Genomic DNA, 27,223 nt, shown 5'->3' on the forward strand with positions numbered 1-27,223 from the left:
TCAAATTTTAATGGTTGCATTTATTGCTAAAATGTGTGTTGGGAAACGAAAAGGAACAGTTTTGCGACACTTTTTCCACGAGGCATTCCGTTTGTGTACACTGTCATACTTAGTTCCAATTCAACGTCCTGTGGCCCTTCTAGTGATTTCTTCAGTAGTACACTGACTTGGTTGTTGTTTTTTATGGTGCTATAAATGATATAATTGTTATATTTCATAAAAATTAGGTTAAATATTTATACGTACTCAAAATTCTTGTCAGTAGCTTTTTTAACATTGTTGGTTGCTTGTATGCGAACAATTTTTAGATCAAAATCAATGTTATCATACCAAAGTGGACCCCTCAATGTAAAGATTGTTCGACCCTCCGGAGATATCATTAGCTTGGATACAAAGGTTATAAAATTATATATGTAGGCTGAGGGTTGTGTGAAACAATCTTCTCCTTCGCAGAAATTAGTGTTTTGTCGGCACCGGCTGCAATTTACAAAAATGTAATTATTTTTTAACCAAACATAAGAGTATTTAAAACTACAATAACCCAAACAACTACATCATTTAAATTATGAACGGACAACGTGAACTGGGGCAAAGTACCACAGATCACAATGGACGTTTTACACGGGTTTTTCGACGGCGGCGTATATCGGGCGAAGAGAAACGTGAACACCAAAAGACAGATGACCATAACCAAACCACATCTATTCATGTGTGGCGAAGACTCCGACGTCGTCATATTAATTCCCGAACGAGGAACACAATTAAGATAAGTTTTTAAAGTTCTTAATTTATAAAGTACGAGGGGAGTGAGAGCGGGGAAGACAACCGAAGTTTAGAACCTTCACGCTGTTGCTGACGAACGGAAAAAAGAGAGACCGAAGTTAAGACTGAAAGAGGCGAGGGAGAGATCGGCGTGGTGAGATAGGCGGAAATCTGCAACCACGAGGGTGAAGATCAGTATAGAAAAAGGGTCGAAGGGTTCAGTGTGAGCGTCATGATCGAGCAGTAGTCCGTGCGGAAAAAATTTCGAGGAGAATTAAGCAAGGTCACGCGGTGTCATTCGGTAAGAACAACGGTACGGTCTTCCTAATTTTTTGCTGGTGGAGCGAGGCACTTACGAAATTCGTAACGCGAGAAATATGTTCAAACCATTGTACTAAATGCCAAGAAAAAGGGAACCGTGAATAAAGATTGAATAATAATTCGGGTATGACACTACATTGTTCGCCTCATTTATTGACGGATTCATTGAAACACAGAGGCAGAGACAACTATATGGATACTGCTTGAGATTTTTTTTTGGTAATATGTTCACGTTCACACTTCCTTTTTAACGTTATATTCAAACTTTATTGTTTTGTTTATTATATTGTGTCTATCTCGCTAATTCTAACGTTTAAAGGTTTTCAGTTTTTAGCTTTAAATGGTAAAAAATATTTCGTATACATTTAGCCTCGCTTTTTTATTCCGTTTTGTCGTCGACTCCAATGAATGAGCAAAATTGTACTTTTTAAATACAATTTTGCTCATTGATGTATCGGTCCGGTGGTATTTTATCGAATGTTATTTTTGTTGCCCAATTTCGTCTAGTATTGTACTATCGGGTTCTGTCCATTTTCCTCATTCATTGCTCATTGAAATCGTCATACGTTCGTATAGTTAAAAAAATAAACGAGCAATGAATGAGGTCAACAATTTAGTGTCATAAGCCCATAAGTCATAGTTCTAGCCATCGACTGTAATTTTTGGTAACAAACCTCTGCTAATAGTGAACATTCATAGCTTATAACAAACCATGGATAATAACGTGAAAAACGATTAAGTTGTACAGTAGTTAAATATAATTTATGGGTCTGTCCGAGTAGATCGTAGTTAAAGGAAACCATGGGCCCGTCCGAGTTTTATCGTAATTTTTAACGAAACCCTGTTCCTTCACGATTTTATCATAGTGCTTTAGCAACAAGTGCAGTAAATTAAGATATATAACTTTTCGTCCTTTCAAAGTCTTCTTTTTAAAACTCAACGTAAACATTTTAAATTATGTACATTTGGACTTACTTTTTTTGTTCTGCATCAATAGTGTATCCATATGGGCAATTAATGGTAGTACATTTATAGCTTCCACGGGTGTTTGTGCAAATGTCATTCTAAAAATTTCAAAAATTAAAACAAGAAAGATAGCCTACTTCGACAAGCCGAAGTAAATATACATAAAGATTAAAAAGGCGAAGAAGTCAGAAGGCCTCTACCCTTCTAGGTGGCTTCCGGACAAGGTTATGGTTGTGACCACTCCGTATAATTTTACCGGAGATTGGTTGTGTTGCTTGGCCAAACCTTACCCTGGGACAAGCTGAAGGTATTTTATTTCAATCAAGTCTAGAGCGTCAAGGTGCTGCAAAACTGCAAACCAAATCTAACATTGTCGAATTTATAAGAAATGAAGATGGAAGAAGCCGCTAGCTCAAAGCGTTAAGATATCGATGAGAATGATGATTGGGTGCATTTTGAACGGCAATGACTTTAAATCAGTGGCTGACCGAAAGTGATGCGGACGGGGATTTCGTCGTGGGATCAAACTTAATAGAGTAGAAAGCAAGATGTGATAAACACAAACTAATCAGGGAAGTCTTTTCTTCTTCATTTAGACAAAAGTTAGGCTTGCTGGATCTAAAGATTGTATCCGGTTCACAAGAATGTGTAACGAACTGATTTTCTTGGTTTATCTGCTCGCTACGAATGTCGTGCGGTTAGCTCAGAAGATGTACTTGTGTTCGTCCCACCAAATTTATATAAACGTGGCCGCCCTATTAATCAGTGAAAATGTACAGAAAGATTAGGAGTATGCAAGGATCTTTGATTCGCCGACTTGACCCTCGGCCAGGGTTTTGTATTGCCAATGTTGAAATATGCTCCGCCGTCGGCTCCTTCCCACGTTGAACGTCTCGCTGGGTTGTGATTGCTGCGAAGTGGTGTCTCCCTCCCGGTTTCGCTCGCGAAGCCTTCTGTTGCCTCTGGCTCGGCGGGATTACAGGGTTAAGGGATACTTCACCGTTCCCAGACTATGGTGAGCAGGCACTGTGCTCTCAAGCCGTACGCTTTTCGCAGCCGCAGCCTCCTGTCCCTCGCTCTGTCCCGCTCGGTCGCACCGGACGTCGGCTCAGTTTCTACCTGACGGTTCAGGCGTACGCCGGAAGTTCTTCTGTCAAACGCCAGGTTCTATACGAAAGTTTCCACCCTCCCCTTTCTGCCGCAGACTTTAGAATTATACGTGTCTGGTGCTCGCACGACGCTTGTTTTTCGTCGTCCTGGGTGTCCTCGTTGACCTTGCTCTGCCTCCGGATGTCTCGACTGGCGATTCGGTAAGCTGCCGTTCTAGGACTGTAGCGGTGAACTGCTGTGCTCTCAACGCATACACCTTCGAGATACTAGCTGAACAAACGCGCGTCCCTCCGGGCTAGTCGCGCCAGGACCTTGTACAATACATGCAGGACGATCAGGCATAAGTCGGAGTTCGCCAATGCAGTCCTTGCAGGTAACTAGTTCTAGACCAATTGCCTTCTGAGCCCACGGTTCCTCGTCGAAGGACTCTATTTGTTCAAATCGCGACAGAAGTTGTGACAAAGCGCCTGGACTTAGCCGTGTGATGCCGTAAGGACATCAGCTACCTGTGTCTCAATTCGGAGACTTTAGCTCTAAGTCCCGAACGTCTCGACGTAGCGATCTTGTTTCCTTGATGACTTCGAGTGGATCTACTTGGTTCTTCATGTTGTTTCACTGATTACTGGTTCACTTGATGACTGATACTTGTTGACTGGTAGAAAGCGACTGATCCAGCTTCTTGCGCTTGGCCTCTGTTTACCGTTAGTTCTCGGCGTCTCCTTGCCTCCTGGTCCAAATTCGACGGTTTTACCGTTCGACCTTCCGCCCTCCACTCGTTCGGCACTAATATCAGGGTCCGAAGTCCGGTGCTGTCCCGTTATTTCCTTTTGCTCACGGCCCTTCGCTGCTCTCTATTATTGCCGTCTCTCTCTCTGACTCTCCCTGTCCTTGTCTGGTGCTCAGGGTACCACTCTCTCTCGCCGCACTACCGTTACTACGGGCGAATTCGCCGCGTAACTGGTAACTACTAGACCACTGCTTGCATGCGTTTACTCTGCTTGGTTTCTAACTTGTGGGGAATTATTGAACTCCTCACAAATGTATCTTTAGAATCTCATAATATACAGCTGTGTGTTTTTTTTTATTTTGAGTTACAACTATTGAGGCACTATGGTGGCAAGCCTAGAAAGCCGTGTTAGGATTCGCTGCGCCCTCAAGGAACACAAACAGCAAAACTTTTAGCCCCATTAGTTGCTGAGAGAGCTTGTCAAAACCAGTAAGCCAGCACAGTCTCAGTTGTAAATCAAGCGACGTAGAAAAGAGTAAGATTTCTTTTTCAGTTCATCTTTTCTTTGAAGCTGCCAGTTTACACATTAGTGTTATCTCTAGTTCCATAATGAAAAAGCTGGTACACTGGCGTGGATTTGGAAGAATTTGTTTCCAGGCCTCCGTTACGGGAACGGAGTATGGCGGGGTAGACAAGAACCAAAGATCACAAAAACTGTGGGTCACAGGTTGCGACACACCCAGAATTGGCAATGACATATACCGGAGACTATGGCACAAGCAGGTAATAAAAAACTCCAGGAAGACACCTAACAGAATCTAGAAATGCTAGTTTTAACACTGCCAAACTCGTGAACAATGTGAAAGTTATAGACCACAGAGAGGAAGTTGCTAAAATCTACGAAATGCTGTGCCTCATCGTCGAAATCCTGATCGTCATCCTGCTTTTAATGGGACATAAGATTTACAGGCGATCGGTGGGACCCGTGTTCATCATGGACACGATTTGGATCCCATGATAAATGTGAGCCTGAGCACCACGATGAGGCTTTGTGCTGCCTTTTGACCATTTTTTTTTTTGCCACAACGAAAGTTTATGCTACCATCTACCATCTGACATTCTAACATGCAGTTTCGTCCTTGAAGTTTTTTTCGCAAGCCATTATACCCGCCAGCTCCATTTTAATAAGGCTTGCTGTTGCTTCGGTGTCGATTGTTGCTTTGTATGTGTTTGCACCAATCGATAATGCTGCTCCTCTTCGATGAATTTGCCAGTTAGTTTGGAGAGACTACACCTTGCGACCTCGGTTCGCCTCTCTGCGGCTGGGATCGCTGGCCATTTCCCGCTCTCTGTCAGCACTCTACGCTCCTCATACCTGCCTTGCCGCATATCCAGCAGAACAGTAGCACCCTCGTGCCCAGTGCCCGTACCCGCCACGTCGTAGGCAGACTTCTTGAGGATGTGGCTTTGTGCTCTGGTAGCACCGGACTGTGTGGTGTGCGACCTTTGCGTGGTGGTCGGGAGCCTCCATAGGGAGTTCGTTTGCTGCCTCTGCTGAATTGCACTGGGTGGTGTCCACTGGCCGTTTATATATCGCGAAAACTTGTTCTCTTTAATAAAAGCTTCCCGCTTTTTGTCGAGCTCTTAGTACTCGTGGGCCAGGATCATGGGTGTTTCCAGATCGTCAACTTTGTACGTTCCCAGGGAGGTCCTCAGTTCTGGTCTGCAGTTATCCTCGATAACCTCGAGAGTTTCCTTCGCGGAGTCCACTGCTTCACCTGGTCTGCGAGCCTTGAGAAAAATCCCCTCGGTAGGAAATATGTTGAAAACTCTCGCTGAAAACTCTGCCCATGTTTTCCAGTGTTTATTGTTGGAAATAAACCAATATAACGCTTTGCTATGTAGCAATTCTTGTATTGCTCGGTGAATCATGTTCAGGCCAATGGTGTTTGCAGACCAATCCATTTTTTCTAGGAATTCCAGCGGCTTTTCTGTGCCTTTAAATTTAAAGGAACGTTCTCGTACATGCTTTGCGACTTTAACGTAGACTGGGACTTTACTGTTATTTTCTTTTGTCTTGACTTAAACTCCAAGATCTTCCCGTCTCCTCTGCACTGTCCACGCCCAGACTTGCTATAAGCTGATCGGCGTATGAGTTCAGTAATTTGAACTGGGGCCTGGTTTGCCGTTGGTCTCTTCCAGCTCAGCCCAAATTTTAGCCATTTGTGGGTCTTCCTGGGTTTTTATGACGTATTCGGAGAGGGGTTTCCGTATGTCCTCCGACCTGCCTTCCAGGGTAATGCCCAGCCTGGCACCCACGTTTGGGATATCATCTTTCTTGAGGAGATAAGCCCATCCTTCTCTAATTTCTGTTTTATGCTGATTCATTTTTTTTTTATAAAACACTTTAATGTTTTATTTTATTGTTTCCTCCTACTATATAACAATATGTTTATTTTTATATATTTTTATACCATGATATGCTTTGTTACAATTTGATATGAATTTTATATTATAGCCTGATTCCATTGCCGCATTAAAACGCATTTAGCCAAATGCGCATTTATTTACACAGGGAATCCCATAAGGCTAAATGACGCATTTAAAATAAATGCGATTTTTAAATGCGATTAAAAACCATTCGCCCCGAACGTTTTAAGAAAAAATACCGGAAATTACCGATGTTGAACGATATTTTGTTCGTGCCACCACTACAAAAGCTGTTTTCTCTATACGAAATTGGCGCAATTTGTTATGTCTTTTGAATATAAAATCTATTTTGTATAAAAATGACTGAAAACTAAAGCGCACGCTGCAAATTCTGCTCGCAGTAACACAATGCATTACTGCTGGATTTTTGGCATTAAATAACCTTGCCCTTTTAGAAACTGTGGTGGTCTCCATTGCAAGCCCGTCATAACAACGCAATCAGTTTCTCTTCTTTGTCGTCCAAGTTGGCAAATGTCTCGGTCGCAATATGGATGTCCTGCTGAGCATTACAGAGTTTAGTAAACTCACTCATGTTCAATAATTTTAATTATTTTCTTTTGGATTTGCCAAAATTCAAAAGTATACAAGCCCAGATCAGCTGTTAGTTCCACTCACATGTCGGAGTAGCATTTACTAAATGCTAATGCGCCAATGGAATCAGGCACATTTAAAAAGTCAACTAATGCGGCAATGGAATCAGGCTATTAGATGTGGGTGGCTTCGAAAAGTAATCGAAAAAATAGTGTGGCTGCAAGTTTTTATATCTTTGATATATATTGGTCGGCTGTGTATAAAAACACAACAAGTTTAAACGAAAGCCATTGCAAATTAATGTGAAATAATATCAGCCTTATATGAACAAATATCAGCCTTATATGTAATATTATCAGCCTAATATGGAAAAATACAATCATGGTATTAAAAATACGTTTAAGGTTTATATGTATGTGTCTGGTATGCACAGAACCATTTTGATTTTTTTAAATACCAATTTAATATAGCCACAAATGAGCCCAAAATTGATATAATACCCGATTGATGACCCGTTTTTATCTGTTTAAGTCTATCGGATAGACGGACGGACAGACGGACATGGCTAGATATACTCTCCAAGTAATGCTGATCAAGAATATATATACTTTATAGGGTCGGAAATGCGTTGCGTTGCAAGCTTCTGACTAAAATTATAATATCCTTTGCAAGGGTATACAAAGTCATGAAAAATACCTTAATCTTAACCGTTTACATGTATATCCCTCCTTAAGAAATACTCAATTTTATTTTGCTTTCAAATTATGGAAACTTAAAAATAATCAAAAGTGCTACAAAGTTTTACGGTAAATACAATTTTTTTTTTGTTTTAATATGTAGTTTTTCATACATAAAATTTAGTTTAGTTTAGATAGGTAAGTAATTTTAAAATGATTTTGCTTTATTTTTTTGTATACTTTAGCGCTCAGAAGACAAAATCAATAAAATACAAATCAAGATTATTTTGTCTGATCTTTTCACTGGCAAGTCTGATCTGTTTTAAAGCCTTTTAGGTTTGTTAGGTATATTGCATAGAAGCTGACCGACGAAGTAACATGAACATTCTGTATCGACTCGGCTGGGGAAGGTTGCCGTTATCATTTCGACAAAGTGTTTAATAAAATACTTACCCGGCCTGTGCACACTTGATTAATGGAATCAGTTGCACATTCGTCGATATCGCGGCAAGAATTCATGTCGGCAGACAACGTATAACCACGTGGGCAAGAACACTGGTAGGATCCGGGAGTGTTAATACAGAATCTTAGATTTTATAATATTTATTATTATATGCTTCAAATCTATTTGTCGTATACATACCCCATGCATAGTTTGTAGTCCTTGTGAACTTCACACTCATTTATATCATTGCATGTGCGGTTGTCAGGTCCTAGTTGGTATCCGGCGTTACAAGTACATCGATACCCGCCCCAAGTATTAACACACTTTTGTTGACAAAGACCCGGAACCACTTGGCACTCATCGATATCAAAGCATTGTGTGTTATTGTTATTATCAGCTTTTTTTTTAAAGCCAGCTTTGCATTCACAATAGTAAGATCCTATAGTATTAAAGCAGTGTGCATTCGATGGACATACACGTTGGTCCAGCTCGCATTCGTTGGTGTCCACACATGTATTAACACCAGTGCTTAGCCGCTTTATTTCGTGACCTATCGGACAGGTGCATACATAGCCACCGCTGCGATTGCGGCATATTTGTCTTTCGCCACAGTTGTGCTCACCAGTTTCGCACTCATCAATATCTATAAGTTAAAAACAAGATGTCAACATTTTAAAATTCAAAATTTTGTAGAACTATAAATATACTGACATTTTTTTTTGGTTTTATATTTTTTATTTAATTTTGTTTTATTTATTTTTATTTTTTTTATTAATGTCTATTTGTTTTCCGCGTTCAAACGTCAGTGGAGAATGTTGTACGCTCTTCACTCAAAGCAGTTATGAAACATAATGTCCAATAAATTAAAAAAAAAATAGCTCAATTTTGAAAATGGTTACGTCTGCCGTTAAATATGAATGAAACACGCCTAACTAAGCTCTTTTCAGAGTGACATGACAGATTTTTCCGGTTTTTTGAAATAAACTTGCTCTGCGTTGGCAAAATTAGAATATGCGTGTCAAATCACAAATCTCTTTATTTTATAGTTTCCGAAGAAGTCTAGATCCGCTAGGCTATTGGTCCTGATCAAGAATACATATACTTTATAGGTTCCTTCTACCTGTTACTTACTTTTAACGAATAGAATTTACCCTTTTAGTCTACGAGCAACAAGTATAAAAATGAGAAAACAAATATTTTTTCATAGAAGCGTAAAAAAAAAACACATATTAATTTGTAGCTTCATGTATTGACTTTAGGATTTTGGCAAAAAGGTAAAAATTAGAAAATATTGTTTTTACCTGCTACAAGTAAAGAAATTAAGAAAAAGGTATTTCAATCTTTGGTTTCTATAACTTTTTAATGGCGTCTTGGCACCGAACCCACTAAATTTTAAGTGATCTCTGGAGATATATCTTTAGGGTATCAGCTAACTTATGGCATGCAACTTCGATCTGGAGACAGAAAAAAGACAGACGAAGGATAGATTTAGAGAGAGATGGAAATGGAAGAGCCGTTGGTAGAAGAGCATTCGGATCTACGAGTGAGTCGAAATCGGCAGTTTTTGAGAAGTGTCATGTGTCGCGACCGTATTTATGAAGAAAAAAGATAACAACGAATAAGATTGAGTGCTTATAATAAACTATCAAGCACATACATTTTCGCATTGGTATCTGATTAAAATTGTCTAAAATCATAATAATAAAAATTATTTAACTTATATTAAGAACACAACCAAAACCTACATGTATTCAATAAAGAAAATAACTAAGACCTGCATAGCTTCCTAAGGCGAATTGTTTCGTGCTTGTGCTTTTTTAAACGAAAATTATCTTTTGCGCTTCAAAAGAGAGCAGTCCAATGTGTTAGCACTAACATTTTCCAACAATTTAGATATCATCCGCGCTTGGTAGCACGTGGATGCTTAACTTATAGACTTACGAATTTTCAATATAAGGTGTCATATTTAAAATCAGATGTAATGCTAAAAAATCTATTTAATGTGTGGCTAGAATCTGTTTTGAGACAGCTAAGGGACCTTAATATGTATTTGCAAAGTTGAATCAAGACGGACGGACGGACGGACGGACGGACGGACGGACGGACGGACGGACGGACGAACAGACATACGGACATGGCAAAATTGAATTGTCTAGTGATGGTAATCAAGAATATGCGCTTCACTGCGTTGCAAACTTTTTTCTAAAATTCTTATACCCTCTACAAGGATATAAAAGGCTTATTAAATTCATAATTTATAATGTATAAGGCTATAATAAATTGACATGGTTACGTACCTATGCATGATCTCCCGTCTGCTCTTGATTTGTATCCGGGCGAGCACTGAAGAAGACTTTCACAGCGAAAATGACCGTTTGTGTTGATGCAACGTTGGTGGTTACCACAAGGGTTCCTTTCAACACATTCATTTATATCTTCAAAATTAAAAATAATAATTATTTTAAAAATAGTTGTTAAATTTTTCAAAAACAGGCGAATGGGCTTTTATAGGTCGGCTTACCATACGATCTAAATGTTCGTCTGGGTTTTGTGCCATTTAGGTGACAGGCTATTATATAATTTATGGCTCTACACATGGGTGGCTCCATCGCACTTAAATACCTATCTACTATGCAATGGTGGAGAGTCGATTCTGTCTCCGAGCAGATCAATGATAAAACAAGAAAGAAAACAAACTTCGGCAAGCCGAAGTTCACACACCCTTGCAGCTATTGCAAGAATTAAACATTTTTGAAAACATTAAAATTATGATTTACTTGCGTATATGTTTAAAAACATTGAAGCTATGATGATTTGCAGCTCAATTATTTGACAGTAATTTTATATATTTTTATTATTTCTATGGGAGCTATATGATATAGTCGTCCGATTTTGATAAAATTTAAACCATAATTCTGAAATATTTAACCATTGCTATATGTCGAAGAACTAAACAAAAAATTAAAAAACAGAAGAGTAATAATTTTGTTTCATTTATTTTTCCGATTGTTCCTATGGGAGCTATATGCTATAGTCGTCCGATTTTGATGAAATTTAAACCGTAAATCGAAAATATTTAACCATTACTATATGTCGAAGAACTAAACAATAAATTAAAAAACAGCAAAGTTATAATTTTTTTTGTTTTGTTTTTCTGATTGTTCCTATGAGAGCTCTATGCTATAGTCGTCCGATCCCGCTCGTTCCGACTTATATACTACCTGCAATAGAAAGACAACTTTTGGGAAATTTTTATGCAGATAGCTTTAAAACGGAGAGACTAGTTTGCATATAAACGGACGGACAGACGGACATGGCTAGATCGACTCGCCTAGTGATGCTGATCAAGAATATATATACTTTATAGGGTCGGAGACGTCTCCTTCACTGCGTTGCAAACTTCTGACTGAAATTATAATACTCTCTGCAAGGGTATAATAAGTACGGCTACCTTTCTGCGATCCTGCATTGAGAACAGATTTAAAAGACGACATTTAGCAGAATAAGAAGGTGAAGGTCATATGAATCGCCCCCAACAAATGCCGAAAACAAATTTATTGAGGCCAGAGAGTGAGTGTTAATAAAATACGAGCACAGCACAGTATTAATCCTTTTGATGTTAAAACAAATCATTTTGAAAAGTTCAGCGGCAGCAAATTTCAGGAGCACTAATTACCAACTCAGTTTAAGTCGTTTGGAGCAGCTGACTATCCAAACCAGAATTAATTGACTTAAACATTTTAAGATCATCAGCAAATAATAAAAACCCCGAATTTTAAATGCAGTGGCTTATATCATAAATAAATATAACGAAGAGAAATGGTCCAAGTAGAAAAAAAACCACTATTTTCCTTCAAATAGGATTTGATCCAGTTAAGATTAGATTAGCTTAAAGTGTAAGTTAAAGTTTAGTTAATGCTATAAAAGTCTGTCCAATAGAGCTCCGTGACAGACTTTATTAGTTGCATTGGCAAAATATGTGTAGACCGTATCAACTTGGTTGTGATTTAAAAATGAACGAATACAAAATCTATTAAGCATAACTAGATTTGTTGCAGTCGACCGTCATAAATCTGGTTAGGGCTAATGTTGTGAGCAACAAGAAACACCAGCTGACTAGCAACAATTCATTCAAACATTTTGGACGCATTGCTGAGCTCTGCTATTGGCCTATTGAACACCAGACTTGAAAATAACTCCGAACTGAAGCAACTTTCCATCTTTAAATGAATATACACTGGAGGGAGATTTTTTTAAAAACTACTGTAAGTGGGCCACAAAGAACGTATGCGCAGTTTTTAAAATGAAAGGATAAATTATCCGTAACTTAGCACTGAGGCAATGGATATCAGTGTTTTATTATCATTCCAAGAAATTAATGGTTCAAAATTGGATGCAAAAAAACTTAAAAAACTTTTCTTAATATAAGAAAAATTTATATAAATGAAAAATGTTTATCATTTGTAATTTCAGAATGTTGAGATATTTGTTATTTATATTGTCTATTTACCACACCACATACATATTTATTTGTAATCATTGTAAGAATTTGCTATTGTAGTAAGATTTGTGTATTGTTTTTAGTTTTGATAATTGCATTTTCGACTGGAAAACTTGGTGTTTGGGAACCAGACACAATACACGTTTACTTTGTTTATCTTATCTTATAAGCGCAGTTCAATGCGTTATCTATCATTGTATTATATCCACACTCACACCAGCGCATGAAGCGCAGCTTAAATCGTATTTATATGTAGGAGCTTTGATCAACTGCATTGTCTTAGGCAGTAGTTTTCTTTTCATCTCAAAAACGGTAACATGTTAAGGAACTAATTCAGACTATTCTTCTATGACTTTGCCTATTCTTATATTACTCTGCGAAACTACAGTCAGTCACATTTTTGCTACCAACACAACCGCAGAGCAGCGCGCGTATCGACCCATTTAATTTAGAATGTTCGGTGAATGCAAATAAAGATCAAACCAAACAGATACACTATAAAATTATTGGTCCTTCGAGCCGGATAGCCAGTAACCTGTTTGCATTCGGGACATTTTAATTAAATTTGAATTTGTCAACGGTGATCTATAGAATCCTACATCGTATAGAACCGTCTCTTCGCCTTGATCGCCATGCGGAGAGTGATTCAACAGCGGGGCTTTTGCAAAAGCCAAATTACTCGGGCGCATAAGAGGGTTGGGAAAACCCCGAGGATGATATATACGAAGAGAAACATTACTCAACTTATGCAATACTAAGTAATTCTCTTGAGGAATTAAAGGCGCTGATAAAACTGTACTGCTTCCCGATGAAACCCTGAACGATTCTCATAGGAGCCGAGTGGATTTTCAATTCGAGCGAATCATATTCCCAAACTTTTCGGGAAATTATGAGGACTGAACACATTTTTCTGATATGTTTTTGGGATCGATCGGCACAAATTAAAGTTTCACTGATTGCCAAAAATTGCATTATCTGAAATCCTATCTATCTGCCGATGCGCTCGCATTAATCAAACATCTACCCGTTACGAATGAAAATTACAGTGAAGCCTGGGACAAATTGGAAAAACGATACAACAAACAATCATTAATTTACGATCGTTTCTGAACAGTTTTATAACGCTACCTAGTGCCACTACCAGTAACATTAATACCGTGCGGAAATTGGCTGACTGCGCAGACGAAGTAATTCGTGGGTTGCGGGCCATTCAATGTGAACAACGAGACCCTTGGTCCAGTGTGACCATCTACCAATTCCTGGAATTTTTGACGTCACATTGCGACACCTTACAAGCCTGCCAACTCGTTCGTGCGCCACAAGATCGACGATCAGCTGCGACTAGAAGAACACTCATCGTGCCAGCAGAATCATCCACTTTTTAGGTGCAACCAATTCCTCGCACTGGACATCGCAAATCGACGCAAATCCTGAAGACCACAAAGCTGTTTTAATTGCCTTAGCGCCTCACATATGGTCGGCAGTTGTACCACCGCAAACATCACACACTGGTCCACGCCTCGCCCCGGCAAGTTCAAAATAGAATCTACGTTGAAGAAACAAGCGTTAACCGTAACGAACTACCCACAACCTCCCGAGCTGCGTCTGCACTCGTAACCTATCAACAGCGCCTCTAAAAAGACCCAGCAACGGGGAGAGTACCCTAGACACGGGATCCACCATTGCTTTGGCATCGGAATCATATGTTCAGAGGATAGGTGTGCCTCGAACGCACGCACGGATTTCAGTTCTTGGCCTAGCAGCCAACTACGCAGATCTTACTCGCGGACGCGCACACTTTAAGCTGCGATCTCGACATTCGGAGAAGGTCATCGAACTGGCCTCCTTCATATTGACATCATTGACGTCATCGCTTCCAGCGCAAACGATCGACACTACATCTCAAGCGTGGAAACAAATTACGGCGCTTCTTCTAGCAGGTCCCACATTCTGCACCCCAGGAGCTATAGATGTCATCGTTGGATCAGATCAACTTTGGTCTCTATACACCGGCGATAGAAAACAGTTTGGTAAGGGCTATCCTGAAGCACTCAATACAATGTTTGGTTGGATTATTGCATGATCTTACAATGCATCCAACGGCCATAAGATTCCGGCTGTGACACATCACGCGGATCTTGACATGGTGGTCCGATCTTTTATGGAGATGCACAGTCTTCATTTTGCGAAAATACACACCCGCTCTGAAGACGGAGCGTATATTGTCGAGTATCCTTTCGAGTCAACTCTACCACAGGCCACAAATCGTCTATTTTCATTGGAGCGAAAATTCCGCCACAATCCGCAACTCAAACAGCATTACGAGTAGTTTTTGGACGTGGTCACATGGAACAGCTGACATTAGCTCAAATCGAAGAAAACCCTAACACCTGTGTTTACCTTCCGCATCACGCCGTCATCAAGATGAATAGCCTGACTACCAAGTGTCGGATAGTTTTCGATGGATCCGGAAAATATAGTTCTTGAATTTCGCTAAGCGATAGACTTCATGTTGGACCCCCAATCCAGCTCTGAGTTTTTTTAAGATTCCGGCAGCACCGATATGTCCCATATGCGGATTTCGAAAAGATGTTCAGATGAAATGAAAGTAAGCCCATTAGTCGTTTTCGGCTTTTGACCGTCACTTATGACCTAGCACCCTCTCCATTTCTGGTTTTTAGAGCGTTAAAGCAGTTAGCCGACGATCATCGCCATGAGTGACCAGCATCATCACGTGCGTTGTCCTACGATGCCTATGCTGACGATATACCAACTGGATAGGAAAGTTGAAAACTTATTGGTTCTCAGGACGAACCTTTTGGACAAAGCGAAATTCAAGTTACGGAAGTGGAGTTATAACTGTTGGCGCCTTCTGCAACCTTTGCTTGAAACGGATCGATGTTATGACCTTGTACAACTCAGCTAATTCGTGATTGAATCGTTAAAATCCTTGGAATTCAATGGAACCCATGTCGCGATGCGATGTTTATAAAAACAACTGATTTCAACCTCTGCTCTGATCCGACAAAGCAAGAATTGTTATCGCAACTTTCCAAGATTTATGATCCCCTAGGCCTTGCTGCGCGTAGTGGGGGCAACTCATCTTTCAAGAAAGTTGGACGGCTGTTACGCACTGGAACGACCCGATTCCCGAAACCTTAAACTCACGCTGGAGAGCAGTAGTTGAGGATTTTCCATCCATAAAACACTGTAAAGTGCCTCGATACACTGGTTCACCATTTCAACAAATCCAATTGCACGGATTCGCCGACGCGTATGGGGCGGTCGTCTACAGCCGAGTTGCATTTGCGGAAAGGTTCCATATAACCCTCATTGCCGACAAAACACGAGTGTCACCCATAAGGGCCGTATCGATTCCACGCTTGGAATTAAACGCTGACCTTCTTCTTAGGAAATTGCTTACTATTATCAAGACTTCATTAGCAATTCCTATTTACAGCACCAGCTGCTGGACGAATTCAGAGATAGTGCTCCACTGTCTGTCTCCACCACCACGGCACTGGAACTCATACGTCTGCAACAGAACGGCTGAGATCCTGAACGACTACCCGAGGAACGTGCAGCAAAACCTACCACCCTTCATAGCTTTCCTGATGATTCGACGAATTACTCATCAACAAGATTTCTTTTAAGAGTAACTAGCTATTGCTTTCGCTTCATCATCCGCCTTCGTCTAAAGTAAAGCCCTTCTTCTGAGTACTGAGTATTTCAATGGAGCTGCTGACAGCGCGTTGCAAACTTCTCCGGCATATTCAACAAAAGGCCTTTCAAAAGGAGTACACACAGCTCGACAATGGACGCCAGCTCCACGCAAAATCGCAGCTGATTCGATTTTCTCCATTTCTGGATGATGAGAAAATAATGCTTGTTGGTGGACGAAACGAGAAACCGTCTCTTAATTACAACGCCAAGCATGCTATTCTGATTCCAAAGAACTCTCCAATCGCTGAGCTACTCGTTCGACATTTTCATGTTATGTACCAGCACACTGGAGTGAATGCTACGTTCACGCATCTTCGTCAACAGTACTGGATTCTGGATTCGCGCAACATTGTGCGAAAGGTGGTGGTGCAAACACTGTTTCCTTCAACGAAAAAGCACAAATAACCAGATCATGGGAGATTTACCAACACCTCGAGTTCAAGCAAGCTGCTTTAAACATACCGGTTTGGATGAGCGTACAAAACGGCAACTCGAGAACGAGAACTTGAAGGTCGACACCCTGGTCGTACTTAAGGAACCAAATTTACCTCCATCAAAATGGATTCTAGGACGTATAACGAAAGTGCAATTTCTGTCAAACCGTAGCATCTCTACGCCGAAAAAAATTCTTAACACAAGTTTTGTAAAGCTTAAAAACGTATGTATTTCTGCTAGTATAGATGACCGAGATCGATTTAGCAAAACTGGATATAAACAAGAGGGGATTATAATTTCAGTGAAAGCTTTGCAACATAGTAAAGGAGACATTTCCGTCCCTATAAAGTATAAATATTCTTGATCAGCATCACCAGGTGAGTGAATATAGCTATTTGTGATTTTATTAATTTTTTATTAGCTAGAACATAATCTTGTGACGGTAGGACGCTTAACCAACACTTGAATTGGATTAACTTGGAGATATCATGCATATTCGTATTCTTACCTATAACGCGGAACCCTTGGCTGATGAAACATAAGTTTGTATGGGACTTTAAATAAGAGACCCCCAATTATTATGGCTGTGTACCTTTGTAATCAATCATTACAATTGATAATATAGGACTTTGAACCTTCTGTTAATTCCAAATGCCTGACTAACCTTTCAGATTCTCCAAATTTCATGGAATTGTTGCCTTTTTAGATAGATTTAATCAAATTACGGAATGAAAAGGCAACTGTATCACCTAGCATCACCTGATGTTTGACAAAACGTTGTTTCTTCAGCGGAGATAAATCGTTCCATACTAAAGCCTACTTCTTCAGAAAAAATTGCCTTAAATTTGTGCTTTTTATACAAACTTTAGGAAATCATGACCTAAAACGAGACCCAAGGCCATTATGGCCTTAAACTTAGTTTTAGGTCATATATTCCCAAATGTTGTTTTCTGAGTGTAAGCTAAGCTGTGTGATAAGACAGAGTTTTGCAATTTGTGGGCGTGGTCTTGTTTTTGAACAAAGTTGCGCTGCGTAGGAACAATTCCTGCACGTAAAGTCCGAAGTCTCTGGCTTTTATAGTTTCTGTATCCTCGACGTTCATACGGACGGGCAAAAAGACAAACGGACATGGCTGTATTAACTTGGCAATTGATCCTCACCAATAATAAACACACTTTGTAGGGCCGGGAACGCTTCCTTCTACCTGTTTCGTACTTTTCAACAAAAACATTATACCCTTTTACTCTACGAGCAACGGGTATAAAAATACTTTAAAAATAATATATTTTGAAGTATGAATATAAAATGATCTTATCTTGTATTTCGTGTAGTTACCGACACATGCTCCAAGACTATTCCTATAAAATCCAGAATTACAGTCCAATCGGGATATGGCAGATGAAACATAGCGAGGAAAATCCTGATGTATTGTCATTGGATACCGAGAAATATTTTCCCTTGGTGCAGACTCTATAGTTACAGGTGGAACTGTAGTCGACGTCGTTGTAGTGGTTGAGCTTGTCGTGGTTTTTCTATAGCATCGAAATGACCCCTTCGTGTTGTGGCAATCATAGTTTAAGGGGCAGTTATGAGTATTCAGTATGCATTCATCATCATCTAAAAAGTAAATGTTGATCAAATAAAAAGTTAAGTTTATTATTGAATACAATGCAAAATGAACTTCAAAGTCCGAAGCCTTAAATACAAGTTTCACTATTTTCTGATTTAGATTAATGCAATTTTAATTAACATAAACTTCAACATAAACTTTGCATATAAATGGACTTCACACCCTGACAAGACACTAGGCAAATTATTAACATATATGGAAAAAATAGGGTCCTAGGACAGATCCCTGTGGAACTCCCCTAGTTAAATATCTAAGGCTGGACATATAACTCCCAGATATAACTGCTTGTTGTCTGCCAGCAAGATATGAAGAAATAAAATGCACAGCAGTATCTGTAAAGGTGTACCGATTTTTCAGCTTACTACTAAGAATATAGTGGTTCACCGATTCAAATTCTTTGCCATGGTCAAGCTAAGAATGTTGCACAATTATTGTCCAGTTGGCAGCGAATGTTTTCAACGATGCCTGTTATTGCACTTATTTATCTCCGTTTTGTTTTAAAGCCAGACTGCTTTCGTGAAAGCAACGAGTTCCGTTCAAGAAAAGGACTTATTTATAAGGAAAAACTGACGCAGTAATGGATGTGTTAAAAATATTTTTTTATATATGGAAAAAGAAGCAGCAACACAATTTTAAGAAATTTCTGGCTAATATTGTCTAAACCTCCAGAATTCGATTTTAGTTTAAGGATACAGTCTAAGTCACATTCATTGACGCACTCAAATCTAAAACTATTATCACAGTAGGTTTGATATGTCAGGTAACTATTGCATCTAGCCTCAGGTACTTCAAGTTGTGAAGATGCTCGGCAAAGTACCTCAACACCAACGTAGTGGTCATTCGTTTGCTTATATTTCCCTATTCCAAGGTTACTCATTTCCCTCCCAGTTTGTTTAGCGGTGGCAGAGTTTTCAAATTTATTTTTAAAGTGACCGCGCTAAGCATTTTTTATTGTTTTGGAAACTTTGGCTCTGTCTAATTTAAACTGTATCCTTTGCGATTCTGTTTTATAGCGCTTCCACATCTGGAAGGCTTGATCGCGTTCGTATATTAGACACTTAATTTTGTTACTAAACCAATGGTTTTGTTTAGGTCTTAACACTTTTCTTTTAAGCTGAACACATTTATTAAGGGGTTTTGAAGGGCTTTGATAAATAGGAATCCAGTCACAAGCATCAGTGAATTCATTCCCTTTATAATCCCTATAAGTAATCGATTCTGCGATATAGTCAAGTCTTATGTCATATGTCAGATAACTCAAATTCCATGTCAGAAGACAATAGAAAACCCTGATAAATTTACTTTCCGTTCAAGAAAAGAGTGATTTACGGAATCAAATGCTTTACTTAATCAGTGTAAGCAACGTCAGTCTAAAAGATGTTTCTGAAGCTATTTATAACACTGAAGTGGTCTGCACAGGGTCTCTGCGCAGTATCTAAGCACACAACTAGGAACAACGTCAGCGAAGGCTATGGATAAGCCGACTGTCGGCTCTCAGGATATGCTGTGCATTTCGAACGGTGTCAAATTAAGCAGCGTACGTCATCGCGTCATCGTGGCAGCAGAACAGTCCAGAGCCCAGGCCCTCAGTGCTTCGCAGTCGTACCGCGGGAGCTACGACTCGTTCTGCTTTTTCGGCAAGCCGAAGATTATTTCTTGTTTGAGCTTTAGACAATAGGAAATAAAATTTCTTTTATCCGCAATTTCCTTTAACTTAACATTTATGTTATTAATTTAACCAAGTTGCTCACCGTCACAATTTCCAGTTTCCGCATTTAATGTGTAGCCCGTGCCGCAGCTTTGAAGACGCTATAAGGAAATATGCTTAGTAACAGAAGAAACATTTTTAACAATGTTGAAATATACCGTGCAGATATATGATCCGATTGTGTTATCACATCTCTGAGTCGGAAGGCAGTTGTGGTTGTTTATCGAACATTCATTGATGTCTAGGGGAAGTGAACAAAAATTAGCAATTCCAAAATAAATGTCAAAACTAACCTACCAACGCACTTTTTCAGAGTGGCATCCAAGTTAAATCCAGTTTGGCATTGGCATAAATAACTGCCCAAGGTGTTAATGCATTCTTGATGATTATCACTGAGACAGTTGTTTGTTGTGTTATTATTGCATTCGTCAATGTCAGTACAGCTTCCGTTTTTTAAACTAAAACCACTTTCACATGACTGACTCTTTTCTGTAAAACACTTAGAGCTGTCATCTTTGCATTCGCTATCATCTGAGAGAAGCGTATCTGTAAGTATATTGAAAATTATTATGTAATTATAAATAAATTTTATTTATTTGAAAAATGTTATGTAATTTTTTGACTATTCCCTAAACGACTGAATCCCAAAATTGGTGAAATTTAATCATCTGTTTGCCAGCTGAATCATACAAATTGATTTGATGAAATATCAGCAGTTCAGCTGTATTATAATTCCGTCCAGAAAAACGTGGGTTTGTTCCCGCACTTTAGACATTCAGTAGTTTAGGAAACACCCAAAATCTAAAATCCGAATATGTCTATTGTTGGCGCCGTAAACATATTTTTTAGGATTTTTATTACAGTATTTAGTAATAATTGATTAATGAATTATCGATTTTTCAGATAGGATTTGAAGATTCCTATCGATATGCGCTTTATTATTTAACTGCCCGTCGGTCAGGAGCAAAGATTCAACCAGAGAAGTGCCATCAGAATTTTTATTTTTTCTATTAATTGGGTCCCTGTCGTCTCGTATACTAGTGCATTTGGACTAGTGCTATGATAAATTTGTTGATGTTCTATTAGTGAACATAAAAAATAATGCTCAGAGAAGGGAAGAGTTCTTAAAAAAAAAAAATTACAAAAACGTTGAAATAAATTTTACAAACGGTTCTTATCTTCGCATGATCAGACAGACTGAAATAGGCAGATCGCGTACAGCCCAAACACTTTCTGGCGGTTCGTTAGATCCAGGTAAACTAACTCTGCAGTTACGTCCGCTATGGCTTTTGGGAATTGAACAGCACACTCTGAAATTGATATTTCAAATCTTTTTGCTTCTTCTTTCATGGGCATGATTCCCAACTTAAAGTAAAATAACACCCCCATTAAGTACAGGAAGATGAGGATATTCACGTAACCATTCCGAACTGCAATGATTCGTATAATCCCGACTGCGAGGGGGTTCCAGCCTATGTGCTTAAAAATTCTATACAAAATCCCTTTCCAGTGGACGATTTGCTCCCAGATAAGATTGGTAATATTGCCAAACTTCTTGAGTGCATAGTTGCCCATAAACTCTCTTTTCTGCTTTTAGCAGATCGTTCGACAACGACAAATTTGGCTGTTTTTATCAACTATTGTATTAGTGCGTTTGATGGTCGCTCACAAGATTATACGGATTTTACCGAGGCGTTCGATAAAGTTTGCCACAGCGCAAAGGTGTCTCAGTTGGGTATCCCTTGATATTTTTTCTACTCTATCCTCAGAGCCGGCTTGAAAATATTCAGAAATATTAAGACTTTATCTGATTCCCACCTGCTCCAACAAGCTTTAGATTCCAGGAGCATGTGTTGCCTGCGCAAACTGCTTCGTTTTACCTACTTCGTTTTGCTACTTCGTAAGTTACAATAAATGTACTTACAACTTTACTACTAGGTATTATATTGACGGCCACTTATAAAGTGAACAGAAATCCTTAGACCTTGAGATTAGGTTTGATGCTGAATTTATCTTTTCTGCTCACCGGACTACGTAGGGAATGTTTGGGGTTGTTAAAAGAACTCAGAGGTGTTCACTGATCCCTACACCATGCTAGCCATATTCTCAGCTTTTGTGCGCTCTAAAACAGAGAATGCCTCCTTTATATGGAATCCCTCCGCGAATTCAATTTCAAGTTGCTCTATTGCCCTTAAGACTTTTAGATCCCTGCCACCATACTCGTGTCGCCTAGTGCATCTTATTCACTCGTAGAGCGCAGAGAGATAGTATCCATAATGTTTATATCTGATTTGATGTTATTATTGATATTGGCTGTTCAGAATTGCTCGAGAAAGTAGGCTGGCTACTAAAAAAAAATTTGTGGAAAGGGAGAGAACAAATTATTCAAAACAAGAAAGAAAGCAAACTTCGGCAAGCCGAAGTTCATATACCCTTGCAGCTATTGCAAGAATTTAACATTTTTGCGTATATATTTAAAAACATTGAAGCTTTGATGATTAGAAACTCAATTATTTGATAGTTATTTTATATATTTTTATTATTTCTATGGGAGCTATATGATATTGTCGTCCGATTTTGATAAAATTTTAACCATAATTCTGAAATAATTACCCAATACTATATGTCGAAGAACTAAGAAAAAAATTAAAAAACAGCTAAGTTCTATTTTTTTTTTCATTTTTTTCCGATTGTTCCTATGGGAACTATATGATATAGTCGTCCGATTTTGATGAAAATTAAACCGTAATTCTGAAATAATTAACCAATACTAAATGTCGAAGAACTAAAAAAAAATTTTAAAACAGCAAAGTTATAATTTTTTTTCATTTATTTTTCCGATTGTTCCTATGGGAGCTATATGCTATAGTCGTCCGATCCGGCTCGTTCCGACTTATATACTAAGACTGAGAGACTAGTTTGCGTAGAAACGGACGGACAGACGGACGGACAGACGGACATGGCTAGATCGACTCGTCTAGTGATGCTGATCAAGAATATATATACTTTATAGGGTCGGAGATGTCTCCGTTGCAAACTTCTGACTGAAATTATAATACCCTCTGCAAGGGTATAAAAAAAAGGTTAATTAACTTTTCTAAGTTACAATTTCTTTAATTAATTTTTTTTTAATTCCAAATGTTTCCACGGTAGCTATATGAAATAGTCGTCCGATTTTAAACAAATTTTAACCGTAATCCCATGAAAATATACCGGCGCTATATTTCGAGGGACCAAATAAAGATTCAAAACAACAAAGTTATTATTTGTTTTCGTTTTTTTCCCAATTATTCCTATGGGAAGACAACTTTTGAGAAAGTTTAAAACTCAGAGTCTTGTTTAAGTAGATAGAGAATAGATATACTTTTTAGGGTCGAAATGTCTGCATTGCAAACTGCTGACTGAAACAATAATAGATGGCATAAAAATATCATTTACGTCCAGATGGAGCTATAATCATATATTTATGTTGTTAAGCTATTGGATTGCATTTGTTTTAGACTATATTGTTGCTAATGATGTTGGAACCAAAATGGTAAAGTTATGAGTCCTTAGGATGACCTAGCCTGACAAGAAATGGTGTTAATTGCTAATTATTGGTGATTTGTTACCCAGTTTTCACCCAGTTGGGTGAAACTAATTTATTTACAGATTTCTTTGTAAAGCTCGGTACGACATAAAACTTACCTTTACATTTATCGTATTCGCTATCATAGTGATATCCAAGTGGACAATCCTTTGCTTTCACATTTAAGCAGTGGTAGCCACCATTCGTATTGTGGCAGTATTGGGATAATTTGCACTCATGAACATTCTCCCTGCACTCGTCGATGTCGATGCATTTGTTTTCCAGTTTGTCTAGGATGTAGCCACTGGGACAAATGGGGATGTTCATCGGAGAGCACGTTACGTTGTTATAATCTAACGTAAATCCGGGGCGGCATTTACACTGATAAGCGTCGAAAGTATTTTCGCATATGTGGGCGCAAAGGTTTTCAATTTTGCCACATATGTCGTCTAAGGATGGGTGTTAAATTAAATCAAAGTTTTAAAAGATATGCTGCTTAAACTTACCATCACCGGTTAGGACAATTGTACCATTTATATCCTCTCCAGAGTCAAACAGGCTTTCGCCATCTTCGGTAATAGAATTTTCATTACTTGTATCTTTATCAGGTTTTAAATTTGAATCTGCGGCTTCGTAGCAACAAGCTTGGTATGATTCGATTGAGGAAAGAAATGAAAAAAGGGGATCCTTGCAGTTGACATTACTTGCTTTTACCGCCAATCCAATTTGACAAGATCGACAACATGTTGCATACGAATTTGAAGTTAAATTTTCTCCTCTGTCGCAGCGAGTACCTTCCAAAGCAGCAAGTCGACCTAGCACACAATTTTGATGATCAAGTTCTCGAGAACAGCAGACATCAAGTGTAGAATGACATAGTCCGATCCAAAGTTGTGGTATTATTGTTGAAGCCATATTAATATTTGTGCACGAGGCGGTTGTACGAGCATGCCGGAGCCCATGTATGCAGCATTTTCTTATATAGTCCGATATGTCGTCTGAAAATGAATTTGATATACTTTTAAACATATGTACTTTTAAGGAGCACTGCAGCTTGGATCATTCCCTGATGTTGCCTTAGTAAAGATCTGCTATGAAAATTTCATCAAAATCGGACGAGTATATCATATAGCTCCCATAGAAACAATAAAAACATATATAAAAAAATTTTTTTTTTCAATGTAACTTTTCTATTTTGTAATTTTCTTAAAAAAATCTTTTTGACTTACTAATAATTTGACAGTTCAGAATTACGCTTTTAATTTTATTAATATCATATACATAGCTGCCATAGGAACTATCGAATAATTGAGCTGCAAATCATCATAGCTTTAATGTTTTTAAACATATACGCAAGTAAATGATAATTTTAATGTTTTGAAGAATATTTAATTTTTTCAATAGCTGCAAGGGTATATAAACTCCAGCTGGCCGTATTTTGCTTCCTTTCTTGTTTTTTCATATATTTGCCCGATCTCCTACTAATAGCTTTAAAACTAATAGTTTAGTTTGTTTAGGGACGAGTGGACAAACAGACGGATATGGCTATATCGACTTTCCTAGTGATGCTGACTGAAATTATAGTTCCATTTGTAAGGATATAAAAATTAACGAGAAAGTTCTTTGGCTCCCAATAGAACACTTCATTTCGTAACTTTTAAGTTAATTGCCTACATCTTGCTCACTTTTTTGCAAAGTATTATATTAGTTTGCTTAAATTAGTAATAGTATATTTTACAAATAACTAGTGAGAACGTTTTTACCTTTAACCTGAAACCATTGTTTTATAATATTTTGCTCAACAAATCGATGGTGCTTACTTTTAGGATGAAATTCTTGTCAGGGCAGCTTTAACTGCTCTAAACTAAAAAAAGTTGCAATTTTTGTTGCAAAACATTCAAACAAAAATGTTTGAGGAATCTCAAGCAATAAAGTGAAAAGTTAAAAAGATATAATAAGATAAGATAAAATAAAATATATTTATTAAATATTAATAAATTTTGAACTATTTTATTTAGACCAATTATGTTAAGGTATCGTGATAAGCATTTGACAATACCTTTTTAATGACATATGTATGTACATCACATGTCTGTCCCTTTACTAGTTTAGAAGTAAGTTTAGCTATTTTTAGCGATTTCCCGCTTAAAAAAACTAGTTTTTCAAGAGGTCGTAGAAAAAACATTTTTCTAACGACCTGCCCAACACATACAAATTTATTCTAGAATTCTTAACAAGTCCTCAAAATGTTTTAAAACTGACAAACAGTCAAGGGAAAAATTGTCTGACGGACAGACAGACAAAGTAATGCTATTTTATGCTATGTAAAAAAGTTTAACAATTTGGACACTTTTTGGTTTGAAATAATATTCATAAATAAATACTTATTCTTTTAAAATTATGTCACTTCTCCTTGTACAAACAATAATTGTCTTTTAAAAAAATCAAGGCTTAGGCTTAGGTGGAACAAATTTAAAAAGTTGGTTTCCATTAAATAAAAACCAAAAGGAGTTCTATAATAATAAAGAAGCAGTTTTTTTGAAGTCGTAAAAACCTTTATATCACGACCTTTATGGTGAACAAGTAGTAGTCCGATTTTTATAAAATGAAAACATTTCCGAAACATTTCTTGGTCAATACCACTAGCTATAGTCGTCCACTTGCCTGATTCAACGCAATCCAGTAATCTCCTCCCAGTTTAACGGCTAGCTAAATTAAATTGATAAAGCGATATGTGAACTTAGCTAACAATTGTGAGAAAAGCTCAGGTATAGAGACTATCCCCAAAAATTTGTTTGTTTCAGCCACTCATTGCCAAATAAAAATTAGGTTAAACGGTTTTCTATAGAAAAGTGCTAAGCGTACCTATTAATATGATCAATATGTGGCTGCAACATAGCTGTTGTAAATGTATACGCATAAATCTTCAGAGCTAATATTGCTTTACGAACCAAAAAACCGTTATTATTGTACAATTTAATTATTAAAATTGTACTTTCAAGGAAGGTCTTCAAAGATCAGTTTTTTATTCAGAAAAAATTAGATTATTTTAACAAAATGATCTTATTTTTCCTTATCGTGCCCGTTGTAATAAGTAATAATGATCTTTTGGACGAAAATTATTTTTTTTTAGCTATGATAAGCTCACTATTATTATTTTGAACACGGCTGTGCTGATGCATTCAATAACTGCTAATATCACATACGTACATACATACATATGTATGTATGCACATGTACAGAGGATGAAATTAAAAAGTTTCTGCTCGCTTCACACTGTACATAGGCGTTAATGTATAGATATTCGTTATACTTACCACTGGCCGATGTGGCTGCCACATGGTGTCCAACGATCAATAAGCACATAATTCCACATAATTTAAAAAACATAGTACGTCCAAAAAACAAAAGGAGCAACAAATAAGCAGGCCTGGCAATGAGTGAAAAAATAACGAATGTCGTGTGCATACGCTATCTGGAATTATCTCAGTCACTTAGGCACATATGTACGCACATATGAAGGCGAATATACAATTTTAGAACAAAGAGTATTTCGGATTGAAACAGCATGTGGGCCCCTAGGCAAGTCTTACAAGCATACATAAGTATGCATGTGTACATACGGCAAA

General features: G+C 38.1%; 1 protein-coding gene across 1 annotated transcript; it reads right to left on the reverse strand.

The window, feature by feature from the left end:
* LOC108145279 (fibulin-1) lies at window positions 1–27,130 on the reverse strand. The gene is made up of 13 exons (XM_017270578.2): window positions 26,912–27,130; window positions 24,101–24,592; window positions 23,714–24,043; window positions 20,324–20,572; window positions 20,185–20,267; window positions 20,070–20,127; window positions 18,024–18,305; window positions 10,327–10,464; window positions 8,228–8,672; window positions 8,038–8,170; window positions 2,059–2,147; window positions 247–477; window positions 1–189 (listed from the first exon to the last, which is right to left on the reverse strand). Exons 1-13 carry the CDS (start codon window positions 27,060–27,062, stop codon window positions 27–29), a joined length of 2,844 nt encoding a protein of 947 aa, XP_017126067.1. The 5' UTR covers window positions 27,063–27,130; the 3' UTR covers window positions 1–26.
* Between the last annotated feature and the right edge of the window lie 93 nt (window positions 27,131–27,223).

Source organism: Drosophila elegans, unplaced genomic scaffold (assembly GCF_018152505.1).
Source record: "Drosophila elegans isolate 14027-0461.03 unplaced genomic scaffold, ASM1815250v1 contig_349, whole genome shotgun sequence".
NCBI classification, from domain to species: domain Eukaryota; kingdom Metazoa; phylum Arthropoda; class Insecta; order Diptera; family Drosophilidae; genus Drosophila; species Drosophila elegans.